The sequence below is a fragment of the Lutzomyia longipalpis genome, chromosome 4, assembly GCF_024334085.1.
Source record: "Lutzomyia longipalpis isolate SR_M1_2022 chromosome 4, ASM2433408v1".
Classification (NCBI taxonomy): domain Eukaryota; kingdom Metazoa; phylum Arthropoda; class Insecta; order Diptera; family Psychodidae; genus Lutzomyia; species Lutzomyia longipalpis.
In genome coordinates this window covers 1,885,804-1,910,417 of record NC_074710.1, presented here as the reverse complement: position 1 = coordinate 1,910,417, position 24,614 = coordinate 1,885,804, and the positions used below count along the sequence as shown (strand labels likewise).

Sequence of the window (24,614 nt, the reverse complement as noted above, 5' to 3'; positions counted from 1 at the left end):
TGTAATTTTATGAATTTTATATAAAAGAAAGGAAATTTTTACCTAAACTCCTCATTTTTTTTGTGCAAAATCTGCTCAATGTTGCTTCACACATTTCTGATAAATGAGTTGCAATTAAAATTCTGGGAAAACATGCAAAGAAATTTTTGGGGCAATAATGAAAATTGCTAAAGTAATTCATCACGAAAAGCTCGCTTATTTTTTTCTCTTTTTCTTTTAAAACATTCATTTTCCCCACAAGAAATTTGGGCGTCTGGTATGTAAGTAAAAAAAAAAATGAGGAAAAGAAGAAAAAACTTTTCTTTTTCCCGGCTGTTCATTCACCGTGAAATGAATTATTTTTCTTGGTGAGAGTAAGGAGAGTTTTAAAAATAAAATAGACAACACAGAAGCGGCAATATAAATAAAATGTTAATAAAAATAATCATTTTGGGGGGATATTTGATGGAAAACAGTTTGTGTATACATATACACAATGTGTGAGAGATGAAAATCTCCCTACCAATGGGGCAGTGATTTTTCCTCATACACACTTCACGTGAATTCTTCTCAGGAGGGAAAACTCTCGGGATTTTCTCTTCTTTATTTTTTTTTTAGTTTTACTATTTTTTCTCCTTTTTCTGCGCGCCCTGCATCCCGAAAAAGAAAAACTAATTGGGATGAGATTTTTTTTTGTAGAAAGGAGGAGGATTTTGTTCAGGAAAACCAATCGAGGGTAAACTCGTACGCGATGTTCTTGTGGTGTTTTGGTTTTTATTTTTAGATTAACTTTTCACTCCCCCTCTTCGCATAAAAGAAGAATTTTTCTTCAATGATCCGCGCACTTATTTTAATGTTTTTTTTTCTTCTTCTTCATCTTCGCTCCACCCGCTCCCGCGCACATGATGCTATATACAAAATATTCATTTTTAGTCATTTTCAGTGTTGCCAAGAGGAGTCATAAAAGAATTTTCCTTTTAATATAATAACAGCCGATGGGTGGTCGCACGATGGAGCCGCAAAAGTGCCGGGAAGATGGTGTGTGGGGAATCTCATTCGTGATGATTGATCCACACACGAAGCCATTTCTGGAGATCAAGAGGATGCGCAGCACATCCAAATTGCTGCGAGAGTATCGTTGGGATATGAATGTTTATTGTGGCACCCAAGTTTTGCGTAGAAGCCGCGCGCGAGGGTTGATTTATGATTATTTTCCAATAACTTTCAGGCCCGTACTCGCAGCCATTTTCCCGCGAAAATTCTCTCCCAAATTTTTCCCGAAGCTGCCGCACTTCAATCCTCCTGACCATGAGCATCAAACACACACCACACTTGAGCTTAATGGAGATTTTTTTTACATCTTCATCTCCGCGTAATGCTTCTGATGAGCATTTGGAAAGTATATATGTTGTGTAGAGAGCACTTTTGGGGAATCATAAATCACCCAAAAGAACGTTTCTTTTCATTTTTCGCTTTCCGCGAAGGCAAAAAAAAATTATTAAAAGGAATCTGCTATGTAATATTTTTTCCACACTCTCTGAGAAAATATGCTGCAGCAGTGATTGTTGTAATAAATATTCATGGGAAGTTTTCTTTTCCACTGTGAAAATATTTTTTGAAAGGTTTCCTTTATCTCAAACAAATGTTAAAGAGTTCAAAAGGTTCTTATGAAAAATCCCTGTAAATTAAATTTTGTTGTTTTAAAGCATTTCTTCACAATTTATTAATGTACCTACATGTAATAAAATTTTCCTTTAAGGATTTCCCAAAGTATTCGTGAAGATTATGGCATGAGAAACAAATAATTAAAGTAAAAAAAAAATTTTTTTGTTACTGTTTAATGGGGAAATTTTGTATTGATTAACCTCTGGAGACTGTGCTGGCCACAGTTGCCAATTTGAGTTTTTTAAAATTGTTACAGAACTAAAAATCTTTTCAACATTTCATGTTAAATTCTACATCTGTGTGTTTGTAATTTCAATCACTTCAATTTTATCGAAAGATTTGGAAAAACATTTTCTTTTTAACATTTGGGCCCTCCAAGTGTTAAAAAAAATTTCCTAAGATATTCCCGAAGATTATTGCATGAGAAAAAAATAATTAAAGTCGAAAAACCTTGGAGGATAGAGATTTCTAACCTCAAAACTTTGACTTTAATTTTCTCAAAAAGAAAATGTTTTTCCAAGCTTTCTTTTAGGGATCTTGAAGTAAATTGAGATTCCCTACTCATAGATGTAGAATTTATCACGAAATAATCAGATTTTGATAACCAGAAAAATCCGCCAAGGGTTAACACACTGACGACGGGTAAAATACTTCCCAAAGGTTTTTTACGCGACATGTAACAATTAGTCACTGGCGTCCAGAAATGTTACCCGGTGGGACCATAGTGTGCTTATGTTCTTCGCACGTTATCAGAAAATATTTATTTGAGAGAATACTCACTTAAGTGAAACACAAATATTCTTTTAATATAAAATAATCGAAAACAAAACAGTAAAAAAAAGAATAATATTCAAATTAAAATACAATTTAAATTTCAAAAACCTTTCTTTAAGATTTCACTAACTGTTGTATGTTGAACATCAAATTCAAGCTCACCGAACAGTCAGAGGAATAGTTTAAATGGTATGATATTGGTGAAGAGAATTTTTTGGACATATTTGGCATTTTTTTTTCTCATTCCAACATAACCGCACTTTTATATTTACGTGGGAAAAAGTCAGATTTATGGGATAATTTCAGTGAAAATCTCTCAGACGAGTTTCCTTTATTCTATTAAACATTATGTAGCATTTTTTTACCACAAAAATTAAATTAAGGTTATGTAAGAGGAAAATTTTCTTTTCGCAAAATATATAACCTAACTCACCTGAAGTTTTACACGATGAAATTTTCCGCTATAAAACACTTAAAATTAAATTTCCATGTGAATTTTCAGCTAGAACATTATTTTATAGCCTAAAGTGAAAATTCTGGAAGCTTTTCTTTGCTAATTTATTCCATAATTCTCACTTTTTTCGGACACCAGAATAAAAATTAGGTTATGTTGAAACGAGAAAATATACCAGATATGTCAAAAAAATGCTTCGCCATCCGTTCTGAACCAAATGGTAATGATAACGTGAACGAGCAGGTTGATTTTTTTGTTCTAAAAATTCTGAAAACTTCATAATATGTAGGTACATGTATTTAGCTAAATTCTTTTCTGTGACAGAGCAATTAAAAAAACTAGAATATTCTAAATATCCTTCTACTTATTTCTTGTTTTTTTTTAAGTTTTGAAAATTTTATTTCTCCTGACATGATATTTTTCATAATCTTTATAGGATAATAATATCAAAGAATGTTCTATTCGTTCTATTGTCAATATCAAGATTAATAGAATAGAATATTCTAGATATTCCATTTTCTTGTCTTGTTATTAATCATATATGAACACCTCACGAGTCAGCAATCAAAATTGGCTGAAAAAATGTTGGAGAAGTTTTCCTACCGGGTAAATGTCAAACGCAAAAAGAGTGGCAAATTGTTACAGCGTACAGAATTGAGAACTGTCAGTGGACGCCGATGTGCGTCAATCCGTCCTGGATGTGTTAATTAAATCAATCCCCATAATTCAAAACTGAAAAAAAGTAAACCATTATAAACTTTTAGATTTTATTACATATTCACAAAATTTAAAATGGCCACCTTACGCCATTTTAATAATCTTTTTTTACGAGAAAAGGAATAAATAATTCCTTAATTAATTTTTTCTTTTAAGTCAAAAATTCATTAAATTCGCGTTATTGAGCTGAAAAGCCCTCAAGGCTATATACAGAGATTGTTCAAAGCTCAACGAAGGATAATAAATGCAATATGACAATGTAAAAAAACAAACATTTTAGCATTATTTATCATTTATCGAAAACTAAAATATTTTCTCATTTTATAATTCAATATTTTAGAAAAAAAACTCTTTAAACTATGTAATAAATAAATAAAATGAAAGTGAAATTAAACCCTAAATTAAATGAAAAACTACACGAATTTACCCCAGTTGACTGTATGAAAGAAAAATGGTAAATAATTCTGAAGAAGTCGAAGAAGCATGGATGCTTGTATCAATACTTGTAGTAACTGCAAAGAAGAATTTTCTTTGCCCTGTGAGTGGAGGATCCTTAAGATTCTTACAACCTGTGCACCAACAAAATATACTTTTCATACCACTTTTTTTCAGTGTGAGATGAGAAAAATCCTGAATTAATTGGAAAACTCTCTTCATCACCATCTTATTTATTTTCAGTGACATTTTAGTTCATTTTGTGACGAGCTAAAAAATTGCGGGACATTCCCTCAAGAAGACACAAGAGAAGTCAGAAAGATGTCTCCTCATTAGAGTGTTGGATGAGTCCCAACAAATCATCCAAACGTGCTACCACACCACATGAAGAAAAAAAAGCCACAGGGGCCTGAATAAAAAAAATCGTTATGAAATTTCGTCATTTTACTCTTAAAAGTTGATTTTAAATAATAAAAAAAAAAACGAAGAACATCCATCTCCTGAAGACTTGCATATGGAGAGTGTTGTATAGATTTAAATTAGTTGGTGCCACATGCGGACGTCATCCTCACGCAGGAGGAGATTAATACGAGAAATGCCAGGAAGCACGAATGATGAAGCTTCTCCTCACCATAGCAGGAATGAAAATTCAACGATAGAGCTTTAGTTGATCTTTAAAGTCCTCCTGTGTGAGCTCTTCGGCTTTCAGTTCTTCCTGTTGCTTCTTTAGTAGCTCAAAAATTGCCGCCAGTTGCTGTTGCTGCACTCTGAAATCCGGAAGGAACATCAATGAATAAAAGAAATTAAAATTTTCCAAAAAAAAGGATTTTTCTTACTCATTTTCTTTGGTTTTCTGCTCTTCCGACATCCTCTTCTCCATCTCACGCAATTTTGCCGACTTCAGCTGCCCCATGAGCCCCAACTCCTGGCCACAGCCCTCATCCTCCGTCTCATCGTGAGGCGCATCAGCATCTCCTTTTGATGTGGCACGCTATAAAAATTTGGTTGTGCGCGTGCGATGCCAGAGATTCCAAAGAAAAACAAACCCAAAATCAGTCACACACGGGCTGTTATTTAGAGAGAGAGAGGCACCATCCCAAAAGTGGAAGCATCCAGAAAATTTTATACATAGCACGATCGGAAGTGGCGCGCGCGGACTTGGCGGCAAATTTTCATATAATCATAAAGGAGTTGATGTGAGAATGTACGAAGGATGATCCTCTATCGCAGAACAATTTTAACCCATCTCATCTTGTAGGGGAACATAAAAAATAGAAGAATCGCGAGAGAAACTCCCCAATATCCACTGGGATCACATAGAAAAGTGCAGTGAAAGTACAGTCCGGGAAAACATAACCTCAATTTTGGAACACCATTGAAATGAATAGGAAGACCTTTATTATGTTCGACCAGCGTGGCATCGGGACCTCTTGAGCTTCTTTATAACCTTCCCAACCTTTCCTGCCTACCCGGATGAAGATTTGAATGATTTTTGCTTTACAACTTTTGTCTTTCCGGACTTCTCGTTGTTGAGTTTTTTTTCTTTTGGAGTGTCGGAAGTTTTTGAAGTCCGGAAAGACAAAAGTTGTAAAGCAAAAATCATTCAAATCTTCATCCGGGTAGGCAGGAAAGGTTGGGAAGGTTATAAAGAAGCTCAAGAGGTCCCGATGCCACGCTGGTCGAACATAATAAAGGTCTTCCTATTCATTTCAATGGTGTTCCAAAATTGAGGTTATGTTTTCCCGGACTGTACTTTCACTGCACTTTTCTATGTGATCCCAGTGGATATTGGGGAGTTTCTCTCGCGATTCTTCTATTTTTTATGTTCCCCTACAAGATGAGATGGGTTAAAATTGTTCTGCGATAGAGGATCATCCTTCGTACATTCTCACATCAACTCCTTTGGGTTATCCAAATCATTCACATCATGATTAAATATTTATTCAGAGCTCAGTCTCTCTGTGCCCCAGAAGATTACCCCCACAAATTCCCCTTCAAAGATAGAGGAAGAAAGGCAAGCAAAACTCACATCTACAGCTTCAGGTGGTCGAAGGCTACGAAGGCGCTTCCGCAGGATGATTGTTGCTGCAACAAGGAACACGGTGATGACAATCTTGATGACTGTGAGGACACTGGCGCTCGCCACGAATGCAGAAATCTCCTCCAGGTAGACCATCCCGAAGTTTCCGAGAAGCTCCTCTTTTGGACAATAACTGCTTTTTTTATTTAGCTTCGTGACATTTTAACGTGATGTGACTGCAAGTCAAATCTGCGCAACTACTTTTTGCCCCAGAGATGGGAACCATTTATTACATTCCAGCATGTTACTCCGCGGATTCTCTACAAAAGCTACAAAACTTTGTAATAAAATCACGCGGGAAAGTCGCCATTGCTCTTAAGTTAAGCAAAAAACGAATTTAAATAAAAGACACCATCTTGAATTTATTTCTTTATTATTTTTTTTTTAAGTTCTGGATAAAATTTATAAGTTTTATAAATTCTTTTACATAGATTTGTCTTTTTTCTTCAATTTTAAATCATTTTAATATAGTTTTTGTTAATGAAATGAGTTAAAAAATTCTAAAAAGGACGCGCATGTAGGCTGTCATGCTGTTTATCCTTGATCCTGAAGTTTCTGAGCTCTTTGAGGATTGGAAATCTCTCAAAGCAATATTCTGAAGATTCTAAGAGAACCTTAAATAAAGAAAATATTAAATGTTTTATGAATAAAATTGGGATTTGTATTTTTTCTCTTAATCTTTTTTATTTATTAAAAAAAATTACAAAAAAAATACAAAATTTGTAACTCCACGGTTTATAAAGGCGCTGTAATCACAAAGAAGTATTTTTTCCTTCCAGACTTTCCAGACACACAACTTCCATACGACCACTGCGACGTCTAGTTGAAAAATCCCAAAGTAGTGGTTTGTTTTCATTTTCCGCGTTTCCCCCGAAAATCCACTTTTCTCTGCTTATTTAATGAATTTTCCTTGAAAACATTAAAGGAAATACCAAGGGAAACCACCGTAAATTGTTTTTGCAACGAAGAAGGCTGAAATTCGCGTAAATACAAACATTTCGGCCAATTTGTGTGTAACATAACCTCACAATGGCGGGTGTTTTGTTTGAGGATATTTTCAATGTGAAAGATATGGATCCGGAAGGAAAGAAATTCGACCGTGTAAGTCGATTGCACTGTGAATCTGAATCCTTCAAAATGGACCTCATCCTGGATATTAATTGTTGGCTGTATCCCATGGAATTGGGTGATAAATTCCGCCTTGTTCTGGCCACAACGCTCTACGAAGATGGGCATCCAGGTGAGTCTCTCTGTTTTGCATGTCTGTGCGGACGTGGAGTAAATGTGGGGGCTTTTTTCGTGCAGGAAGTGGTGAATACAATCCATTGGAGACTGAGGGAACACGAGCTGATAGCTTTGAGTATGTAATGTATGGGAAAATCTACCGGATAGAGGGTGATGAGGCACACACAGAAGCATCCAGTCGACTGTCAGCATACGTCTCATTCGGGGGGCTCCTGATGCGCCTTCAGGGTGACGCCAACAATCTCCATGGCTTCGAAGTAGATCAAAATATCTACTTGCTCATGAAAAAACTCGCTTTTTAGATTTCAAATATAGATTTTTTTGTATATTTCATAAAATTAAATTTTTTTCAGAGCGCTTAAACACAACACAAGACGCACAGAGAATTTTTATTTTTTATAAATATTTCTTAAGAAAAAATTTGCAGTTCGGCTTTGCTCCAAAGCTTAAACATTGCGTGGTTCATCAAAAAGTTTATTTTCTGCTGGACCCATTACGGAGTACAAAAGCGCGGCACCTGAAAAATAGAAGAAATAACATTACTTTCAATGAGGTGCGGGGGCGCTCGTAGTGTAAACAAAGCCACTCTTCACGTGTAAGCGTAAACAAACAATGTTGCTTTATGGCTTTTGTTTTATAGTGGTGCGAAGAGAAGGTGGGGCACGTTGGGGGAGGTGCGGCACAACCATTTAACTCACATTAGTGGTGTTTGATTAAATTGTCATTCCGGATGAATTAGCGGCCAGGGCGGGAGGCTTGGCGTCATCCGCTAGCCCCCCTTGACATGCTCAATGGTTTTGTTGAAGAATTTGGCAACATTCGGATCATCCGGATGGTAGATACCGAAATAAATACCCAAGCCAATCGCCACGGCAACCACAATTGCCACAAAAACGATCAGCAAGATGATATTCCAGGCACAGCTGCAGCAGCTACAAAGAGAAACAAAAGAAAGAAGCAATTAACGCAAAATGCCCTCAATGCCATTTCCGGAGCAGCAAACACACCAGCAGAAGACACTAGTCGCGAGACATTTGCACATTTTCCCGGCAACGTTAATTCCCCTACAGAGGCACACACAACTTCCTAACTAAATAATCTTCACGCAGGAACAACAGGTGGGCCCAACAACCCAAAGGCACTTTTCCTGTCCACACCCACCACAAATTAAATTCCGTGGCTTTTGCGTGAAAATTCCTATCACAAATGCTTCTCCACCCAACTTTTTGGCGTCAGCGTCGTCAGTGTGACGCGTCGTTGGTCGTAAAAGTACCCTATACTTATATAGGATAACATAGGACGCACACGAGGAGGGAGATTCTCCTTCTCAGTTGACTTTTATTGGCAAAACTGCTGCAAAAATAAAACTGCTAACGCTCAATCATGCTCTGAAAGCTTCTAAAAGCCACCGTCATGTGCTCTTACGGGAGATGAGGGCACTACTGGTCATGCAAACTTTTAACCTGTAATTCACCTTCCCTCCCGCCACGCCATCTGGGTTCCCGCGTAAATTTTGGTGGGAAAAGTTTGGAAGTAAAATTTAATTTATTGATTTTCCCAGTTTTCCCACGAAAAGAAAATTAGTAAAGAGGTCATGAGGTCAAAGGCAGTCTGTTAGATTGAGATATTACTTCGTTTTGGGGGCAGTAGTATTGAGGGGCTTTGATAAATTACATAATAACATGTTTGATGGTACAATACGAATTATTAGTGGTTAGGGGAAGTTGCCCTAAAAGCGGCCCTTATATGTATTTATATAGAAGGGTTAAAAAAAACTATCTTTATCCACTTTAATGTTAATTTTTATGGTTTTCATGCCTTCTAAATCCAATTATTTTCCTTTAATTACAAAACCTTTGTGAATAGACTGAATAGACTTTTTTCCGGGAGTTCTGAGAATTTCTTTAGTATCCGGGAGCTTTTTTTTTAATTTTAGTATTTTACGGCCGCGAACTTCATGTCCTTAGGGCCTATCCGGGAGCTGATAATGAAGTTCTTTTTTAATTAAACGCTTTATTCTAGAGCTCAAAATCCCACTAAAACTTTCTTAAACCGCCTTTTTTTTTAATTAAACGAATCAAAAGAAATAAACGCCGGGATTCTAGAATTAGAACGATTAAGTAGTAGAGGATTTAACCTAACTTTCTAATTATACTCATCTAATCAAATATTTCGTTAGAATGTGATAAAATATGGACGAATTATTCTTTTAACAGACAATATCTGGCCAATTTCATCATCCACAGGTTTATAATAAATTAAAATTCGTCTAATTTGTTATTTTTGGGTAAAACAAATTAGAAAAAAATAATTCTCAGTACAAATTCATATTGAAAGAAAACCAATAAATTGTATCCATTATTAAGTTAATTTTGGTTGAGACACTGTGTGTTATTCACTACAAAACACTTCTTGATTCATTAGCAAAATTACTTAAATTTTGCATAATTAAAATCAACTTTCTAAAACTCTTTTCGTGCGTGCAATAGGCCCACAGGAAACGCATTTTAGACCTTTTACAACTTGGAACGAATTAAATATTCACTGCGATTCCGGCGATTCCCTAAAAGACTTATTTGTTAATTTTTTTTACTCTATTTTACCCCACTCTTTAACAACAAACTAACTTGGTCTGCTGTAAATACTGTATTAAAGCATCTGAATCACAATTTTGCTGGATTTTCATGAAGTAACATGCTGCAAAACTATGTCAAGTTTATCACCTTGACGCCGTTGCGTGTCTTTTGTGCGAACATTAATTCATTCAATTCTTCGTTTACAGAGGCAATTAAAGACGGTACGTAGAGGCAATAAGATGCCATCAAAAGTGTTGAGAAGGTTGAGAAGTTGTGGGATGTGAGCAATATTATGCAAGATAAGCGCGTTAATCAATATTTTTGGCGATATTTTAACAGCAAAAAAAATATCACACAACTGAATCAATTGACTGAATACAACAAGTGCTGAGGAGTGGTAAATGAGTCAACAATGAGAAGAAAAATTTCCGTGAAAAAAATACGGGGAAAAACACCAACTGGAAGCAGAAAAAGCCAATCATTTGAGGCTTTATCTCACACAAATTTGATACAATTTTTTCCATGATTGTAAAATAAAAGTAACACAGCACAGGTAATAAGTCTTACCAGCAAACACATTTAGCTAATCCACACATTATTTGCTAATTAAATTATTATATTTTCAAAGCACTGCACTTTGTCGTCAACATGTGAGACACTGTGTGAGGAGCAGAGGTAATAAAATTACCTGCTAGCGCGGAAAAAGCCGTGGATGTGCGGAGGAATATGAAGTTGAGGGTGAATAACGAGGCCGAACTAAAGTTTTGTGATAATTCCCCCGCTCTATTTATATGACAAATCAACAGGTGATAAAAGCCCGTGGACGCCAATATATTTTTATGTTTGATTTTGGATAGAGATTCCACCTTATCAACAAATTCCTTACAACTCATTTTTTTATTGACAAGAATTTTGGGAAGCTTTTTTTTAGGGACTTCAGGGATATAAGATTGAAGCTTAAGTAAAATTAGAAGTGGAAAAAGATATAGAATAAGTTCATTCAATCCGGGGATTTGAACCAGGTTCTTTATTAGTAAGAGAAGGAGCTTTAACCAATTGACCTACGAGTCTCCCTTTTATACGAAAAAAAGAAGAATTTTATGGATTTTACTAACCAGCAAGCACATCGAGCTACTCCACACATTTCATTAAATTAAAACTACAATACAATCAACGATATAAAAGCAATTAAAAGTTAAATTAGTATAAAAAATATGCTATTTTCTCGCAAGATGCTCACGAGAGACTGACGAGCGTTTCCACAAAGAAAAAACAGAATTGGAAGTGATTTATTTTTTCTCTTTGTACACGCAAAAGAGGGAATTTCCAACACAAAGCTGTGGGAATTATTTTATTCTGTTTTTAGTGGAAGCAGCAGAGTTATCAGCTGCGATTTGCAATGTGCTATCTTTAGCTATCTCTCTGTGACTCTTCCACTTAAATTTTTTTGTGATATCTGCATTTTGTGGAGCGCGCTAAAAGATAAGTGTCGTGTTTGTAATTTATGGAGGAATTATGACTAAACTTATGGCTTTTTTGGAGGTATTATGGGAAGCCGGACATTTTATTCTAATTACTCAAATACAACTTTAAAGGAATTGCGATGATTTTAATACAGGACCTTGCAGTTAGCTAATGGGACTCATCGAATGAATGAAAATTTACTCATAAGCTAATCTCAAGAAATGGAGTAAAAAGCTGTTGAATGAAAACTTCTTTACTTCACATTTCTCTTTATCTTCTAATACCTAATCAATCATTTTGTAACAAACTCAATTTCTTAATTTTGTTTCCATTTTTAATAGATACTTAAAAAAAATATGATTAGTCATATCGGAACAGTAGTTTTTTTTTAGATAAAAATTAAGGAAATTTTTTTTAAATGGCCTCCTTAATTTAAAGTTTGAACAAAGTCAACGAGAGCCCGCAAAATTAAATCAATGAAGCTTCAAGAAGGCCAAGAAAGTTCGGAGGATACTTTTTCAACTTGATTTAATTGATTTTCGTCGATTTTTTTCTCTTTCGTCATTTTATTTTAATCATTTTAACCTAAAAATCATTTAAAAAATTCTCTAAAGCAAAGAAATTGTTTTTCCACGAAATTATGATTTTTAAGGATAAAATAAATTATTAAAAATTTAATTAATTTCGCACATTCAATTCATTATGATTGGTCTGTGTGGTGGTCCAGAAAGGGTTAAACCTCCCCTATTAAACCGCTAGATTTTTGTCTATTTGTTTTAACGTGTTTTCAGTTAGTCCACTCTCCTCAACATTATTTTGTTTTTTTGCGCTACATTATTGAGGTAAGTTCCTTCTAATTCTTACCTCTAGAGATTCTAGATCAATCAGGAAGCTCCTGCATTCACAGTTTCCACGTAAAATGGGTGGAAAGACGACGCAATACCGAAAAATCCTGCGGGTGCTGAAGGCAAAAGAGAAGGAACTGCAAAAAATTCGTGGCAAGCAAAAATGCGCAAAAGATGTGCAAAATGAAAAGGATTTGGCACAAAGAGAGGCGGAAGTGATCAAGGATATTGCAAAACTTAGAGCTGAGAAGAAAAAATACGAAATTTAACTTTTGAGCCGGACATCCTTTTGTTTTGCCGGAATTCAAATCAAAACGATGACTGCGACCTTGAAGACTCTTTCAGTATTCTGAAATACTTTTTTTAAATTTTGGGACCTTTAATTGAACTCATTCGAATTAATCGAATTCTAAGAAGAAATTGAGGAAATTAATAATTTTTATTAATTCATTTTGCAGACAATTTTCAACTTGTAAATTTTGTGAATTTCTCCTTTGAAATTTTAACGCTAGTTGGCGCTAAGTGTTACAAAGAATAATAAAAGATGTTTTGTTGAGGAGAAAATTGGATTTTCTTCCTATTTTCTTTTGAAAAGTTTATCTAGGAGGGTTTGTGAGATGAATCTAGGACGCTTTTTGACAACAGCCACATCCCTGTTCAATGGATTCAGTGAGTAAAAGCCGAAATTCCCATGAAAATGAAGTGAGTAGTAAATGTGAGGTTATGTCTTCTTGGAACGTCCCAGCTGTAGCCTCCTTGAATGCAGTCCGGGGGATGGCATCGTTGCAGAGAATGCACAGAACGGGTCCCCATAAGAAGGAAAGAGCCCCACGTCAGCCATTGGATGGGAAACCCTTTGCCAAGGGGATTATCCTGAAAACTCTCATAAAGAAACCGAAGAAACCCAATTCGGCTAATAGAAAATGCGTCCTAGTGCGCCTCTCCACGGGCAAGGAGATGGTTGCGTATGTTCCGGGCATTGGGCATAATCTCCAAGAGCACAATATTGTCCTGTGTCGCGTGGGACGATTGCAGGATGTACCTGGGGTGAAGATAAAATGCGTCCGGGGTGTTTATGATCTACCGCATGTGAAGAAAGCTTAGAATTTTATTGTTAGAAAACGAATTAAGAATTACAGAATTATTTGTAGAAATCATGCTCCTGCTCGTCCTTTTTGATGTTATTCTTGTAGCCCTTCTCAAAGTCCTTGGCCAGGACGATGTATCTATTCTCCCGGACAGCATGCATACCTGCCTCTTGGCAAATTGCATTGATATCCGCTCCGCTGATCTTATCCGGACGCGCCACGTAATCCTCGAGATCAACATCCTCCGAGAGGTTCATCTTGGCGGTGATTGTGGTGAAAATGAGACGTTTCTGCCGACGATCCGGAAGGGGGAATTCAATCTTCCTGTCAAGACGTCCCGGACGCAGCAGGGCCGGATCGAGGGTGTCTGCCCTATTGGTGGCCATGATTACCTTTACATTGGTCGTCTGATCGAAGCCATCCATCTGATTGAGAAGCTCCAGCAGGATACGCTGCACCTCCCTGTCAGCTCCGGTTTGTGCATCGAATCTCTTCGTGGCAATTGCATCAATTTCATCGATGAAAATAATTGCTGGAGAATTCTCCTTGGCCAGGCGGAAGACATCACGCACCATACGTGGCCCCTCGCCGAGGTATTTCTGCACAAATTCCGACCCAACGACACGAATGAAGGCAGCCGTGGTGTGATGAGCCACTGCCTTGGCCAGCATTGTCTTCCCACATCCCGGTGGCCCATACAGAAGCACCCCACGTGGGGGATCAATACCAATCTGCTTGTACAGCTCAAAGTGTGTGAGTGGCAGCTCCACAGCTTCACGAATCTCCTGCTTTTGCATATCCATCCCACCAATATCGGCATAACTAACATCGGGCTTCTCATCTGCCTGCAGCATTGAGATTGAGCTGTCCGCCTCCGGTGGGAGAACATCCACAAGGGCATTGCTGTGCTTATGCAGTGCCACACTAGCGGAGGGTTTCAGCAGTTCCCGATCAATTGTCGACAGGATGCGCACGTAGTAGTTGGAGCCCGTGGTGGAGCCCACAATTCCCGTATTCTGATCCACAGCCTCGAGAAATTGTCCAATCACCAGCGGTACGGATTGGATGCGCTTCACCTCCTCCTGGGCATGCAGGTACTCCTTCTTGAGATTCCTCTGCTCATCCTTTATGTACTCCTCCTGCACCTCCAGGAATTCCAGCATTTTCTCCAATTTCTTGTACTTTGTGTACAAATCCTCCGTGTCCAGCTCATCGAGCCCTCCATGGGCATCTTTTGCTTGCTTCAACTCCAACGTTTCATCCTGAAAATTAAGTCAAATTCACCAAATTCATCTCATTTTCCCAGGAACTTCCAGAATCTTTGGTTTTCTTTCATACCAAACTAACCTTTTCCGGGAGCACTACATCCACATCAGCCATTTTCAATTTATCCAGGAAACAATCAATTGGTATTCCTCTGTGGGCACAAAAGTACTTTCACGCACAAAATTTGGATATTTTCGTGGAAAATTGCAAAAATAAACTCGGAGGAAAAACGCTTCGTCACAAAGTTAGACAATTGGTTAGCTGACTTAGCATTTGTTGTAACATCACAGACGATAGAAGATTTGCTCAATTAGCTGACGTACAGGTTAGAGATCAGCGAAAGTTGGGTTATGTTTGATTTCAAACCAATCGCGTTTTGTTTTCTTTTAAACATTTTAAAAAATTGCAAAATCATAATAAAATTAAGGAAAATATAACCAGGAAGTGACTCTGGAATCCCCATAACCTCCAGGAAGGCAAATTATGTCACCCAATAGGAGAAATTACTACGAAATCCTCGGATGTTCTGCAGAAGCAACATTGGAGGAACTTAAAAAATCCTACCAAACTCTTATCCTCAAGCACCATCCGGATAAAATGCCCCAAATAACCGAGGATGAAGTGGAGAAGCAAAGTGAATCTTTCCACATGATTGACACAGCCTACAAAGTCCTGAGAGATCCAGAATCTCGCAAAATCTACGATGCTGAACTCCTTCAGGAGGAATTCTGCATGCAACCCCTTGTCTTTGCCACTGTTGACCGGAAAGAGTTCATTTGGGACACAGAGAGTGAACTTATGTGCAAAACCTGCCGCTGTGGGGGTACCTATATCCTTCCGGAAGATGAAGAAATGCCGGAGAATGAGAATATTTTTGTTGCATGTGATGAATGTTCTCTTGTTATTGAAGTTTTGATGAAGAAATAATATTTATTTATTGCTAGAAAAGCATGTTTTTCTATGCGAAAGCATAATTTTTGCTTCTTTAGGAAAATATTGTACATATTTAAAAAAAAAACATTTGTAAGGTTTTTTGGAGACTTCGCGAATTTTGGAGAGATCTACTAAACGTCAAAACTGACACGGGTGACGCAGAAGAAAATTTTCCTTTTGTTTTTTGAGTGCAAAAATTCTTGGAAAATAATGGATTTTGGTGATAATTTCGATCAGCAGGACGTTGATCCGGCAGCAGAGTTCCTTGCCCGTGAACAGAACGCCCTGGCGGGGCTCGAGGATGACCTCAATCCACCACCAGCTCAGCCAAAGACAGAACCTGGTAAGATGGGCGGATTCCGCCCGCGGGGGCATTCCCCTCAATTCCGGGACAATACAAAGAATCTCCTTCAAATTCTTACTGTAAAAACACCCATAAAAATCAAATATGCCAAAAAAATTTACAAAAAAAAGGCAAACCTTTATTAACTTCCATGTGATTTGCTTGTCCTTTAAAAAAAACTGCCTCTGTTTATTGATTTTTTGCTCCCGTTGCTCCCTAATTTTTGTGTGCTAAAGAAAAATCTCTTCAGCTGCAAATCCTCCAAAAGAAAATGATCAAAAAGCTTTCTCTGTTGAAAAAAAAAAGAACTTTATGTGCTTTCTGTCGTAAGAATTTTCTTTTTTCTTTTTAATTTCTTTTTTCATGTAGACAATGGCACACTGGAGTCATCCGAGAGCTTTGAAATGATCAATAACATTGAGTCTCACGAGCAGACTAACGTCAATGGTAAACATTTTAATTCTCTTTCCCATCCACATTTTTCTCACACACACATCTTCCCTTTTTTTTAACAAGAAAAAGCCTTTAAATTTTCTTCCAAAAAAAAATCACGAAAAGGAGTTTATTCATTTTTCTGTGGGAAATACATCATTTGGGGTAATAATCAATGTTGGCTAAACTTTGTAGAGAGAGAGAAGATCAGAGAATAAGAAATCCTCAAAAACTTCCTATTTTCCACTTTAATCTTCCGGGGAAACCCGAAAAAAACTTTACCCAAAAAATATCAATAATGACGTCACTTTTGTGATTTTTGTCTCTAAAAACAATTTATCCAAAGTTATGGATAAAGCATTAGCATGAGTGCTTCAATGCTTCATCATGCTTTGAAACGATTTAAAGGAGTCAAAAATAAAGCATTTTGTGACGTCATTATTTAAATTTTAGGGCAAATCTTCCGCTTTAGCTGATCATTGTGGGAATTTTCTTCAGAGATTATCTCTTATTAACTCGATTATTTCTCTGAATAAAAAGGGTTTTCCCAAGAAAAACGAATAAACTCCTTTTTATTTTATTTTTTTCGTTTCCAATGGCACGTTGACTTCATTTTTTTTTATTTAATTTTTAGATGTTTTCATGTGAGATTCATCTTTTATTAACTTTCATCACTGGCTTCATTTTTTTTCTTTTTTTAGACACAAAAAAAACCAATTAAGGGGCAAGAAATTAAAACAAAAAGTTTTTGGGGTGGTTTGGAGGTTAGAAAAAAAAAGAAGATAAGAATTAAATAAAAATAGAAATACAAGAAATTTACCTTTAAAAGATATTTAAAAAAAAGGTTCTTACTCTACTTTTTTAAAGTTTAATAAATCCATAAAAATAAGAGATAGAAATTAAATAAAAATTAAACCAGGATAGAGTTTTCTTAGGGTAGCTCCTAACTTCTGTTTTTAATCCGTTCAAACACTGTTAAACCTCAATCACAACATTTTTATCACTCTTTTTGTTTTAAAATTTATTTAATTTCATTAATTTTTAAGCTTATTTTTGCATGTGTAAAGATTGTTTTTTATTTATTTATTTTTTATTTTCTCAGAAGATGAGTCAAACGATTTCGAAATAAGCTATCGCTCAGGTGAGACAAAGACAATGAAAAAAGAAACCCCTTTCAGTCCTTTCAGTGTTCCTTAAAAATTTAAATGTTTTTTTTCTTAACGAATGCCTAGAGTTTTTCTTTTAGAGAGAAATTTTTCTTTGAAGGACACTAAAAAGAATTTTTTTCAATGATTTTCTTTGCAGCTAAACCACCGATGGAGGAGCCGGAGAAGATCAAGAAGTGGCGTGAGGATCAAAAGAAGCGCCTCGAGGAGAAGGATCGTGAGGAGGAGAAGAAGAAGGAAGAGCTGAAGCAGCAGGCTAAGAAGGAACTTGAGGATTGGTATAAGCAACACGAGGAATCCATCACGAAGACAAAGTCCTCGAATAGGTAAGAAGAAGATTTTCTTCTTCAATTTGTCTCTTTTGTTGTTTCTTGCTTTGTTTTTGGGGGATTCATGCGCTTTGTGCTCATTTCTTGAATGCTTCCCGAAGGGAGTCAGCCAAGTGAGTATTTTCTTGATTTTAAAATTAACAAAACAAAAAGATTCTTTGTGTTGCTGAGCAGCTTGGCCAGGAGGAACGCATGCAAAATGCATTGAAAAGAGAAATGACGGGGGAAAAACAATTAATTTCTCACCTCAATTCCAGGAATGCCGAGAAGAACTTTGTGGCTGAATCGACGGAAATTGAGCCAGGGACGGAATGGGAGAGAATTGCCAAGTTGTGCGATTTTAATCCAAAAGCCAGCAAGACAAGTCGCGATGTCTCCCGGATGCGTTCAATCATTCTTCAGCTGAAGCAAAATCCTGTCACCATTAAACGTGAATAAATAAAAATAATTTGCATTCCTCTCTGCTGGGACAGGAAGAAGGAGGAGCCCCTTTCCGGCAATCATTCTTGATGAGCGTTATTGAATAAATTGAATATTTTGGATTTAGAAGAGAATTCCAAGATGAAACGCTTTTTTTCTTTTATTTTCACTTCATGGCAACGGCTACTTGGTATTGCTGCTGAAGCTTCTGGAGATTCTCTCTGTGCTTATCTTGCTTCTTCTCCAGCGTCACAAGGGTGTCTTGGCACCTCTTCAGCTCCTTATTTATGTACTCAATGCGCTTCCCAACATTCTGTCGGCATTCCTCAAGCTCCTGTCGCACCAATACGGGCCCATAGAGTTTGTAAACCTACAATGAAAGACATTTTTTTATTAATTCCGGATGACTAAACATTCCTCCTTCACCCACCCACGCACACAGGGAACTTACTTTATTTTCGGATTTAAGTAAATTCAATTCCTCCATGACATTTTTATTCTCATTCAATTGCCCATCGAGGAGTTGTCGTTGCTGTACCAATTTGTTGAAATCTACAAAAAAAAACCAGGAAAAGGGCATTAGAAAAATCCCCAAATGCCTGGAAGGGAAGACATAACCTCACCTTTCTGGGCTGCTTTGAAATGCTCCAGCTCCGTTTGCAATTTCTTCTGAATCAAAGCACTATCCTTGTCCACCATGATTAGCAAAATGCCTTTTTGCAAGAACTAATCACACACAAATGCAGAAAATTGAAGAAAATTCGTGAAAAATGGGAAAAGCAAAACAAAAAACTTTCAGCTGGTTTTTGTGGTAGTTGTTTGCTTTGATGATGTCAGATGGCGCTGTGGGTGGAGTCATGGTGCGAGCATAAAAGATATTTTAGCGCTAAGATTTTTTTTTTGTAAGAAAAACGCGATTTATTCCTTTTTCTTTTGCATTTTAATGAATTTTCCATAGAGAAAAATTACTTGAAAATTTTCCAAATTTAAGCAAGCAATTCTGCCAAAGTTTTAACAAAAAAAATAATTTTTGAGGAGATTCTTCGAAAATAAAAGATTGATTTTTACGTTAACCCTGGAAGATTTTGATGGCCGCTTTGACCAAGATGATTTTTTTTTTAAATTGCTAAAATAAAATATATTTAAGCTATTTGAGATAAATTCTACGTCTCTTTATGTCAGGAAATTCAATTAATTAAAAAAAAAGGTTTCTTTCAGAGAAACAAATATAAGGTTAAATTTTGAGAATGAAATATCGAATTCTCTAGGATTAAAGGGTTTAAAGAGATTAAAGATTAAAACTTTAAAGCTAACTGAAAAAAAACTAATTTTCCCTCTTTTTCTTTAAGTTTCTTAGCTGATTTTAATGCAGAAAAACTCTTTATAAGTTTAGTTATGAATTTTATTTATGCTAAAACTCGATATAAATCGAAAGAATCATTAAAACCCAGGAGGATCAAATCCAAAAACTTAACAAAAGAACTTTTATTTTTTAGCTTAAATTAATTTAAAAAGAATCACAGCTAAAAGGAGTTTACCAGCTTTCTAGAAGAAAAACATTTCATCAGCAAGGAAGGTTAAGTTTTTTCCTTTATAAATTGTTTTTTTTTTCTCAATAAGTTCTTTCAGTGCACTAGAACCGATCAAGTTTTTCAAGGATTTGCACCCATTTTCCAAAGCTTTCGACACAAAAAGGGGATCCTTTCTCAGTGGCCATCATGGTGGTGGATTTTGTATTAAATTAAAAGTCTCACTTTTCTCATTTAGACGCTTATTCATTTATTTTTATTCATTAATAATAATAATAATTCTTATTAAATTTATTTGGATAACCTATATATTTTTTGTATTTTTTTCTCCTATAATTTAAAAGGTTTTTTTCTTTAATTTTTTTGTAGAACACATATTTCGTTTCCATTTCCATCATACATTTAAATTTTCTTTCTCTCTCTTTGTTTAAATTATTTTTTTTTCTTTTTCATTTATTACTACAAAAAAAGTGAGTTTTTTTTTTATTAAAATGTGTGTAGGAATTATAATAAAAATTTTTATATAAAAATGAGAGAGCAAAAGAATGGTGCAGAATTATGTATTATTTATGTATAATAATTAAAATTTAATAAATCTTTGTTTTTCAATAATACTGGATTTCTTTTTTCTTGAAAGAATTCATCCAAAAAAGCCTTTTTTATGAAAACCCTAAAATAAATTTTTAATTACCTATAGTGTGGTGTTTGTTCTTTGTTTTTCTCTATTCCTTAACTCCCATTTAGAGACCTCCTTCTGGCTCTTTCGTTTATTTATTATTTTTACTTGTTGTGTGTACTGAACATCTCTTTTTTGTTGTTTAATTAATAACATTTTGAACTATTTTGAAGAAAAATAGTCTTTAATCAGTCTGTTTAAGTTCTCTTTTTTTTAACCATTTAAATATAATTTCCTTTTTCTTTCTCACAATAAATCATCAATTTAAATCTAACAAGAGGATTTTCTTTATTCTTTTTGTTTCGTTTAATTTTGTTGTTGTGTTACAAAGAAGTTGATTTTAATGTTTTTTTCTTTAAAAATAATGCGAGATTTTAGGTAAACAGAAAATTTATTTTTAACCACGTTTTTTGGCAAAAATTTAATTTTTTTTGCAACAAAACGTTGCTTTTAACAGATCTTTATATTTTTTCCTTGTCCCTTAACTATGATTTAAAAGCCCTTACATCCCTATAAAGATTTTTTTTTCTTTCCATAAATATTTTTTTTATATAATATAGTAAAAAAATCTTTTTCATTGGTTCCCATTTAATTTTTTTCTTTTCTCATTTTTAGACTTAATTTTAGTTTCTTTTTTTCAATTTTAAATAGCATGAGCGCTTAACGATTTCTTTTGCAACTTTTTTTTTTCATTTAAATATATTAGCTAAATCCACAAAAAACGACGATTTAAAAAAGAAAACAATTAGCGTATTTTTTATGAAAAAGAATTCAATTTATTTTTCTCGCGCGTGAGAAATTTAGTGTCATGATAATTTTTTTTTTTTTTTTAATATTTTCTAACTACAGGAAATTTTTTTTTCTTTCTGATTTAGCAATTTTTCATTGAGAAAGAAATTTTTTACACATCAATATCTTAATTTTTTTTTAATTTTATTTTACTTAAAGTTTTTTTTTGTGTGTGCAGTGAAAAATTAAAATATTTCTTTAGTGTCAGCTCTTAAGAAACAATTAAAATTTGTATTAAAAAACATCTTAAAAAACCTCTTAAAATGATGATTTTTCCACTCGTTAACAGTAAAGGAAATAATTTCTTTAAATTTTTCTTCAATGTTGATTTCGTTGTGTTTAAATTAAAATTAATTCTAACAAATATTCTAATTTAAAAAATTTCGGTTTAGTTAATTTTTCGGTGATATTTTTGCTTGAATTGTGTGTGCCAGTGGACGGTGTTTTCTTTCGGTTTTATCGTGATTCTGTATTTTAATTAAAATTTAATATTATTCTGGATTTTTCTTCTTGCTCTCTAGCAATTAGTTTTATTAAAAAAAAGACATTTAAATGCTCGAAAGGAATGTGATTTTGTGAAAAGTTTCTCAATTTTCCTGGATTTTTCTGCTTATTTTTTATTTAATTTGATATAATTCTGTAATTAAAAAGAGAACATTGCAATAGCCAACGTCACTCGGCAAAGGAGTTTATTCATTTTTGAGACCTTCATGGCATTTTTTGAAGAAAATATTTATTTAATAATTAATCTTGCAGGCTGATCAAAACATGTAAAACAAAAGCAAAAAGACTTGTACTTTACTTCCGAATTCAGCTAATGTACCTTTTTTTATTGAATAGATAAAGCATATGCTTCAATGCCCCATTTAACTATTTTCTTGAATGGAAGAATTCAAAAATGCATTATTAGAGTTAATAAAACTCGAATTAAAATTGTCTTAAAGTGTTTAACCTTCACATTTCTATATTTTAGTTATTGATTCTTCAAAATCATATGCTTCATTGCTGCAACTGATTTTTTTTTATTCATAAAAAGTTTCCTTTTCATTGTTAATTCTATTTTTTAAAAAATCATCAAACACTGAAGCATATGCTTTAAAAAAAAGTTAAATACTTAATGGGGGCGTGGCTTTTGGATATTTTTAGTGAATCTTTTAGGAGTTCCTTCAGCTAATTTTATAGTACAGGGTGGTCAAGAAATCAGGGCAAATATTAGCTAATTTTTGATTGGATTGAGATATCTGAAAACTTCTGCCACCAAAAGAAGCATAAACTCAAAGTTTTTTTTTTATTCTTGGCCACCCTGTAGATAATGGAGGTCTTTTCTGTCACTAATTTAGGCTTTTTTTAAGAGATTTTCTTTACCTGCAGGAACTTTCATCACATCATCTATACTTACATTTCAAATGCATCGAGCATATGCTTCATGGTGGTTATCTTCAAATAATGCCATGAAAAATGTCTTAAAAATGAATTTCAAAATTAAAGGAAAACAAGGATGTGCTCTTAAATTTATAAAAAAAAGACAAAATGAGACACACGAAAAGAATGTTGATGTGTTGTTTGGTTGTTTGTTTGTTTGTTGATCTTTTGTTGTGTATTAGAAAAAAAGAGGTGAAGATATTACTGTTGCGCTTTCTTTGGTGCTTTCTCCCTCTCATTTCAAATTCATACCTAATCGTCAGTCGTCGCGGGGAATCATACTCTTGGTGGTTTGTAGTGATGGTGAATGGTGTCCTGCGTAGCCGGTGGCGGTGTCGTGTCCATCATTACAACGTGGCACTCATCGGGGGCATCTGTGACCATTGGCATGTCCGCATCGGTGGCATCATCAATGGCTGGTGCATAATCGCACCATTTTCCCGGCGATGAGTGCATTGTAGCATCAAAAGACACCCCTTTGGGCTTCTTGAGACGTCCCACACCTGCCCCTGATGCTGCCCCGTCTGCATTGCTGTTGTGATGACTGTTGCTGGCCTGTAGTCCACTTGCGGTGGTGTTGCGGAAACTACCGGGTCGTGAGCCGTTCTCCTTGTTCCTACGCGACGACGAACGATGCGGATGATGGCGTGAACCGCCGGTGCGACGGCTATTGGCACGCTTCAGTTGATGCACCGATTCAGCTGAAGCACTCAAGCCGATGTTGCCAACTAATTGAAGGGACAGAGGAGGTAGTATGGAGGTTGCAAAAATGCACGCAGCGAGAAGAGAAAAAAAAGAGAAGAAAATTCAAAATTATTCCGCAAACACGCTTCTTTTTGTTCTCTGTGTCACAGCTATTGCAAAGCACCAGTAAAGACGTTTCTTTTTCCTTCTTATTCATCTTCCCCACCATCCCAAAACATTCTCTTTCCCACGATCCCAACGACATAGAGTTATTTACAAAATAACACACATATATGTAGGTAATTATTAACCTTTTTTCTTGTGATAAGAATGGACTCAATTGATTTTCGATTAGTTGATAGCATTTTAACTTTCTTGAAATTGGCGAAGTTGAGGAAATAATTATTTGATAGCACGACGAGATATTTACTCGCCAATTTCATGTTTGTGTTTCTTTTATTTTTCCTTTCATATTATCGCCCATATAGTTAAGATTAAGGGAGGTACACCATTAATGGGGCTATTTTGGTGGTCTTTTCTCTTGTCACAATACCATGAAGAAAACTTTCTCTTTGCTACAAAACTGAGGGAAAATGAGAAATTTTACCTTTTACGTTAGAAATAATTTTGATTTTCAAAGCTAATAGAATTTTTATTCTTTTGCAATGAAATGAAAATTAAGGAGTTTATTCATTTTGAGGCCATCAAAACATTTTCTAGAATAATTATTCTTAGCTTTCTGGGTAAAATATTCAGAACAAATCCAAATTATATTTTTTACAGATTTTCCACTGATTCTGAGCTAAATATCTCAAATTTTTCTTGTATTTTCCCGAGTTTTCTACAACACTTACATTGAAATATAAACGTATGTTCTGCTCAGAATCATTCTGGATAGATTTTGATCAAGTAAATAGCAATTAAAAGAGATGATCCAGCAGAGATACTACTGGAAGAGATTTTTCAATTTTTTTTCAGTCCCAAAATCAGAATTCACAATTTTCCCTCCCAGACTTTCCAACTGTTTCTAGTTAAAAGAAAAAATAGAAAATCTGTTTGGTTTTCTTCGAAGCTTTTTAAACTTTCTGAATCTCTTAAAGACTGCTTTGTATTGTTTTTACATCATTAAAATTAGAATAAAAATGAAAATGAAAATGAATAAAATTCTTTGCAAAAGAGACGAACAAGGCTTGCATTCAACATTTCCCATCATCATCACTACCTATATGGAGAAAGATTTTCTAATTTATTTTTAATAAATTAATTTAGTTGTAAGTCCGTAATTTTATACCTATATACAATT

At 35.0% G+C, this 24,614-nt stretch overlaps 8 protein-coding genes across 19 annotated transcripts in view; 4 read left to right on the top strand and 4 right to left on the bottom strand.

Moving 5' to 3' along the window:
* Positions 1-4,450: 4,450 nt before the first annotated feature.
* LOC129795740 (matrix-remodeling-associated protein 7) lies at positions 4,451-6,298 on the bottom strand. Its single transcript, XM_055837219.1, has 3 exons — positions 6,054-6,298; positions 4,861-5,015; positions 4,451-4,791 (listed from the first exon to the last, which is right to left on the bottom strand). The coding sequence occupies exons 1-3, from the start codon at positions 6,198-6,200 to the stop codon at positions 4,674-4,676; spliced, it is 420 nt and encodes a 139-aa protein (XP_055693194.1). The 5' UTR covers positions 6,201-6,298; the 3' UTR covers positions 4,451-4,673.
* Positions 6,299-6,925: 627 nt separating this feature from the next.
* Positions 6,926-7,722, top strand: LOC129795736 (DNA-directed RNA polymerases I, II, and III subunit RPABC3). Its single transcript, XM_055837214.1, has 2 exons — positions 6,926-7,344; positions 7,410-7,722. Exons 1-2 carry the CDS (start codon positions 7,134-7,136, stop codon positions 7,649-7,651), a joined length of 453 nt encoding a protein of 150 aa, XP_055693189.1. The 5' UTR covers positions 6,926-7,133; the 3' UTR covers positions 7,652-7,722.
* Positions 7,723-12,149: 4,427 nt separating this feature from the next.
* On the top strand, positions 12,150-13,391 carry LOC129795741 (40S ribosomal protein S12, mitochondrial). Its single transcript, XM_055837220.1, has 3 exons — positions 12,150-12,231; positions 12,297-12,903; positions 12,980-13,391. Exons 2-3 carry the CDS (start codon positions 12,852-12,854, stop codon positions 13,336-13,338), a joined length of 411 nt encoding a protein of 136 aa, XP_055693195.1. The 5' UTR covers positions 12,150-12,231; positions 12,297-12,851; the 3' UTR covers positions 13,339-13,391.
* On the bottom strand, positions 13,325-14,906 carry LOC129795603 (26S proteasome regulatory subunit 6B). Of its 2 annotated transcripts, none has more exons than XM_055837041.1 (2): positions 14,670-14,906; positions 13,325-14,584 (listed from the first exon to the last, which is right to left on the bottom strand). In XM_055837041.1, exons 1-2 carry the CDS (start codon positions 14,700-14,702, stop codon positions 13,376-13,378), a joined length of 1,242 nt encoding a protein of 413 aa, XP_055693016.1. In that variant the 5' UTR covers positions 14,703-14,906; the 3' UTR covers positions 13,325-13,375. The 2 variants fall into 2 exon arrangements, with proteins under 2 accessions (XP_055693016.1, XP_055693015.1); XM_055837040.1 differs by having other exon boundaries at positions 14,661-14,875.
* Positions 14,907-14,912: 6 nt separating this feature from the next.
* Positions 14,913-15,536, top strand: LOC129795737 (dnaJ homolog subfamily C member 24-like). The gene has a single exon (XM_055837215.1). It carries the CDS (start codon positions 15,072-15,074, stop codon positions 15,513-15,515), a length of 444 nt encoding a protein of 147 aa, XP_055693190.1. The 5' UTR covers positions 14,913-15,071; the 3' UTR covers positions 15,516-15,536.
* A 113-nt stretch (positions 15,537-15,649) lies between these two features.
* LOC129795706 (clathrin light chain) lies at positions 15,650-18,358 on the top strand. Of its 6 annotated transcripts, none has more exons than XM_055837179.1 (6): positions 15,652-15,864; positions 16,234-16,311; positions 17,402-17,437; positions 17,602-17,788; positions 17,893-17,904; positions 18,049-18,358. In XM_055837179.1, exons 1-6 carry the CDS (start codon positions 15,732-15,734, stop codon positions 18,227-18,229), a joined length of 627 nt encoding a protein of 208 aa, XP_055693154.1. In that variant the 5' UTR covers positions 15,652-15,731; the 3' UTR covers positions 18,230-18,358. The 6 variants fall into 6 exon arrangements, with proteins under 6 accessions (XP_055693155.1, XP_055693157.1, XP_055693154.1 ...); XM_055837178.1 differs by having other exon boundaries at positions 17,399-17,437; XM_055837180.1 differs by lacking the exon at positions 17,893-17,904 and having other exon boundaries at positions 15,650-15,864; positions 17,399-17,437.
* On the bottom strand, positions 18,346-19,051 carry LOC129795748 (probable prefoldin subunit 6). Its single transcript, XM_055837230.1, has 3 exons — positions 18,835-19,051; positions 18,663-18,763; positions 18,346-18,581 (listed from the first exon to the last, which is right to left on the bottom strand). Exons 1-3 carry the CDS (start codon positions 18,908-18,910, stop codon positions 18,378-18,380), a joined length of 381 nt encoding a protein of 126 aa, XP_055693205.1. The 5' UTR covers positions 18,911-19,051; the 3' UTR covers positions 18,346-18,377.
* Positions 19,052-20,418: 1,367 nt separating this feature from the next.
* The window catches only part of LOC129795525 (rho GTPase-activating protein 20), a 31,619-nt gene continuing 27,423 nt past the window's right edge, over positions 20,419-24,614 (bottom strand). For 3 of the 6 annotated variants that reach the window (XR_008751134.1, XM_055836895.1, XM_055836897.1), the window contains 2 exons: positions 22,880-23,355; positions 20,419-21,842 (listed from right to left, as the gene is read on the bottom strand). Coding sequence is in view for 5 of the 6 variants with exons in the window: in XM_055836895.1 (XP_055692870.1) it covers positions 22,904-23,355 (452 nt within the window). In the remaining variant the exon portion in view is untranslated. Of the gene's footprint in view, positions 23,356-24,614 lie in introns of all 6 variants that reach the window. The other 3 variants (XM_055836894.1, XM_055836896.1, XM_055836898.1) reach the window with 1 other exon arrangement.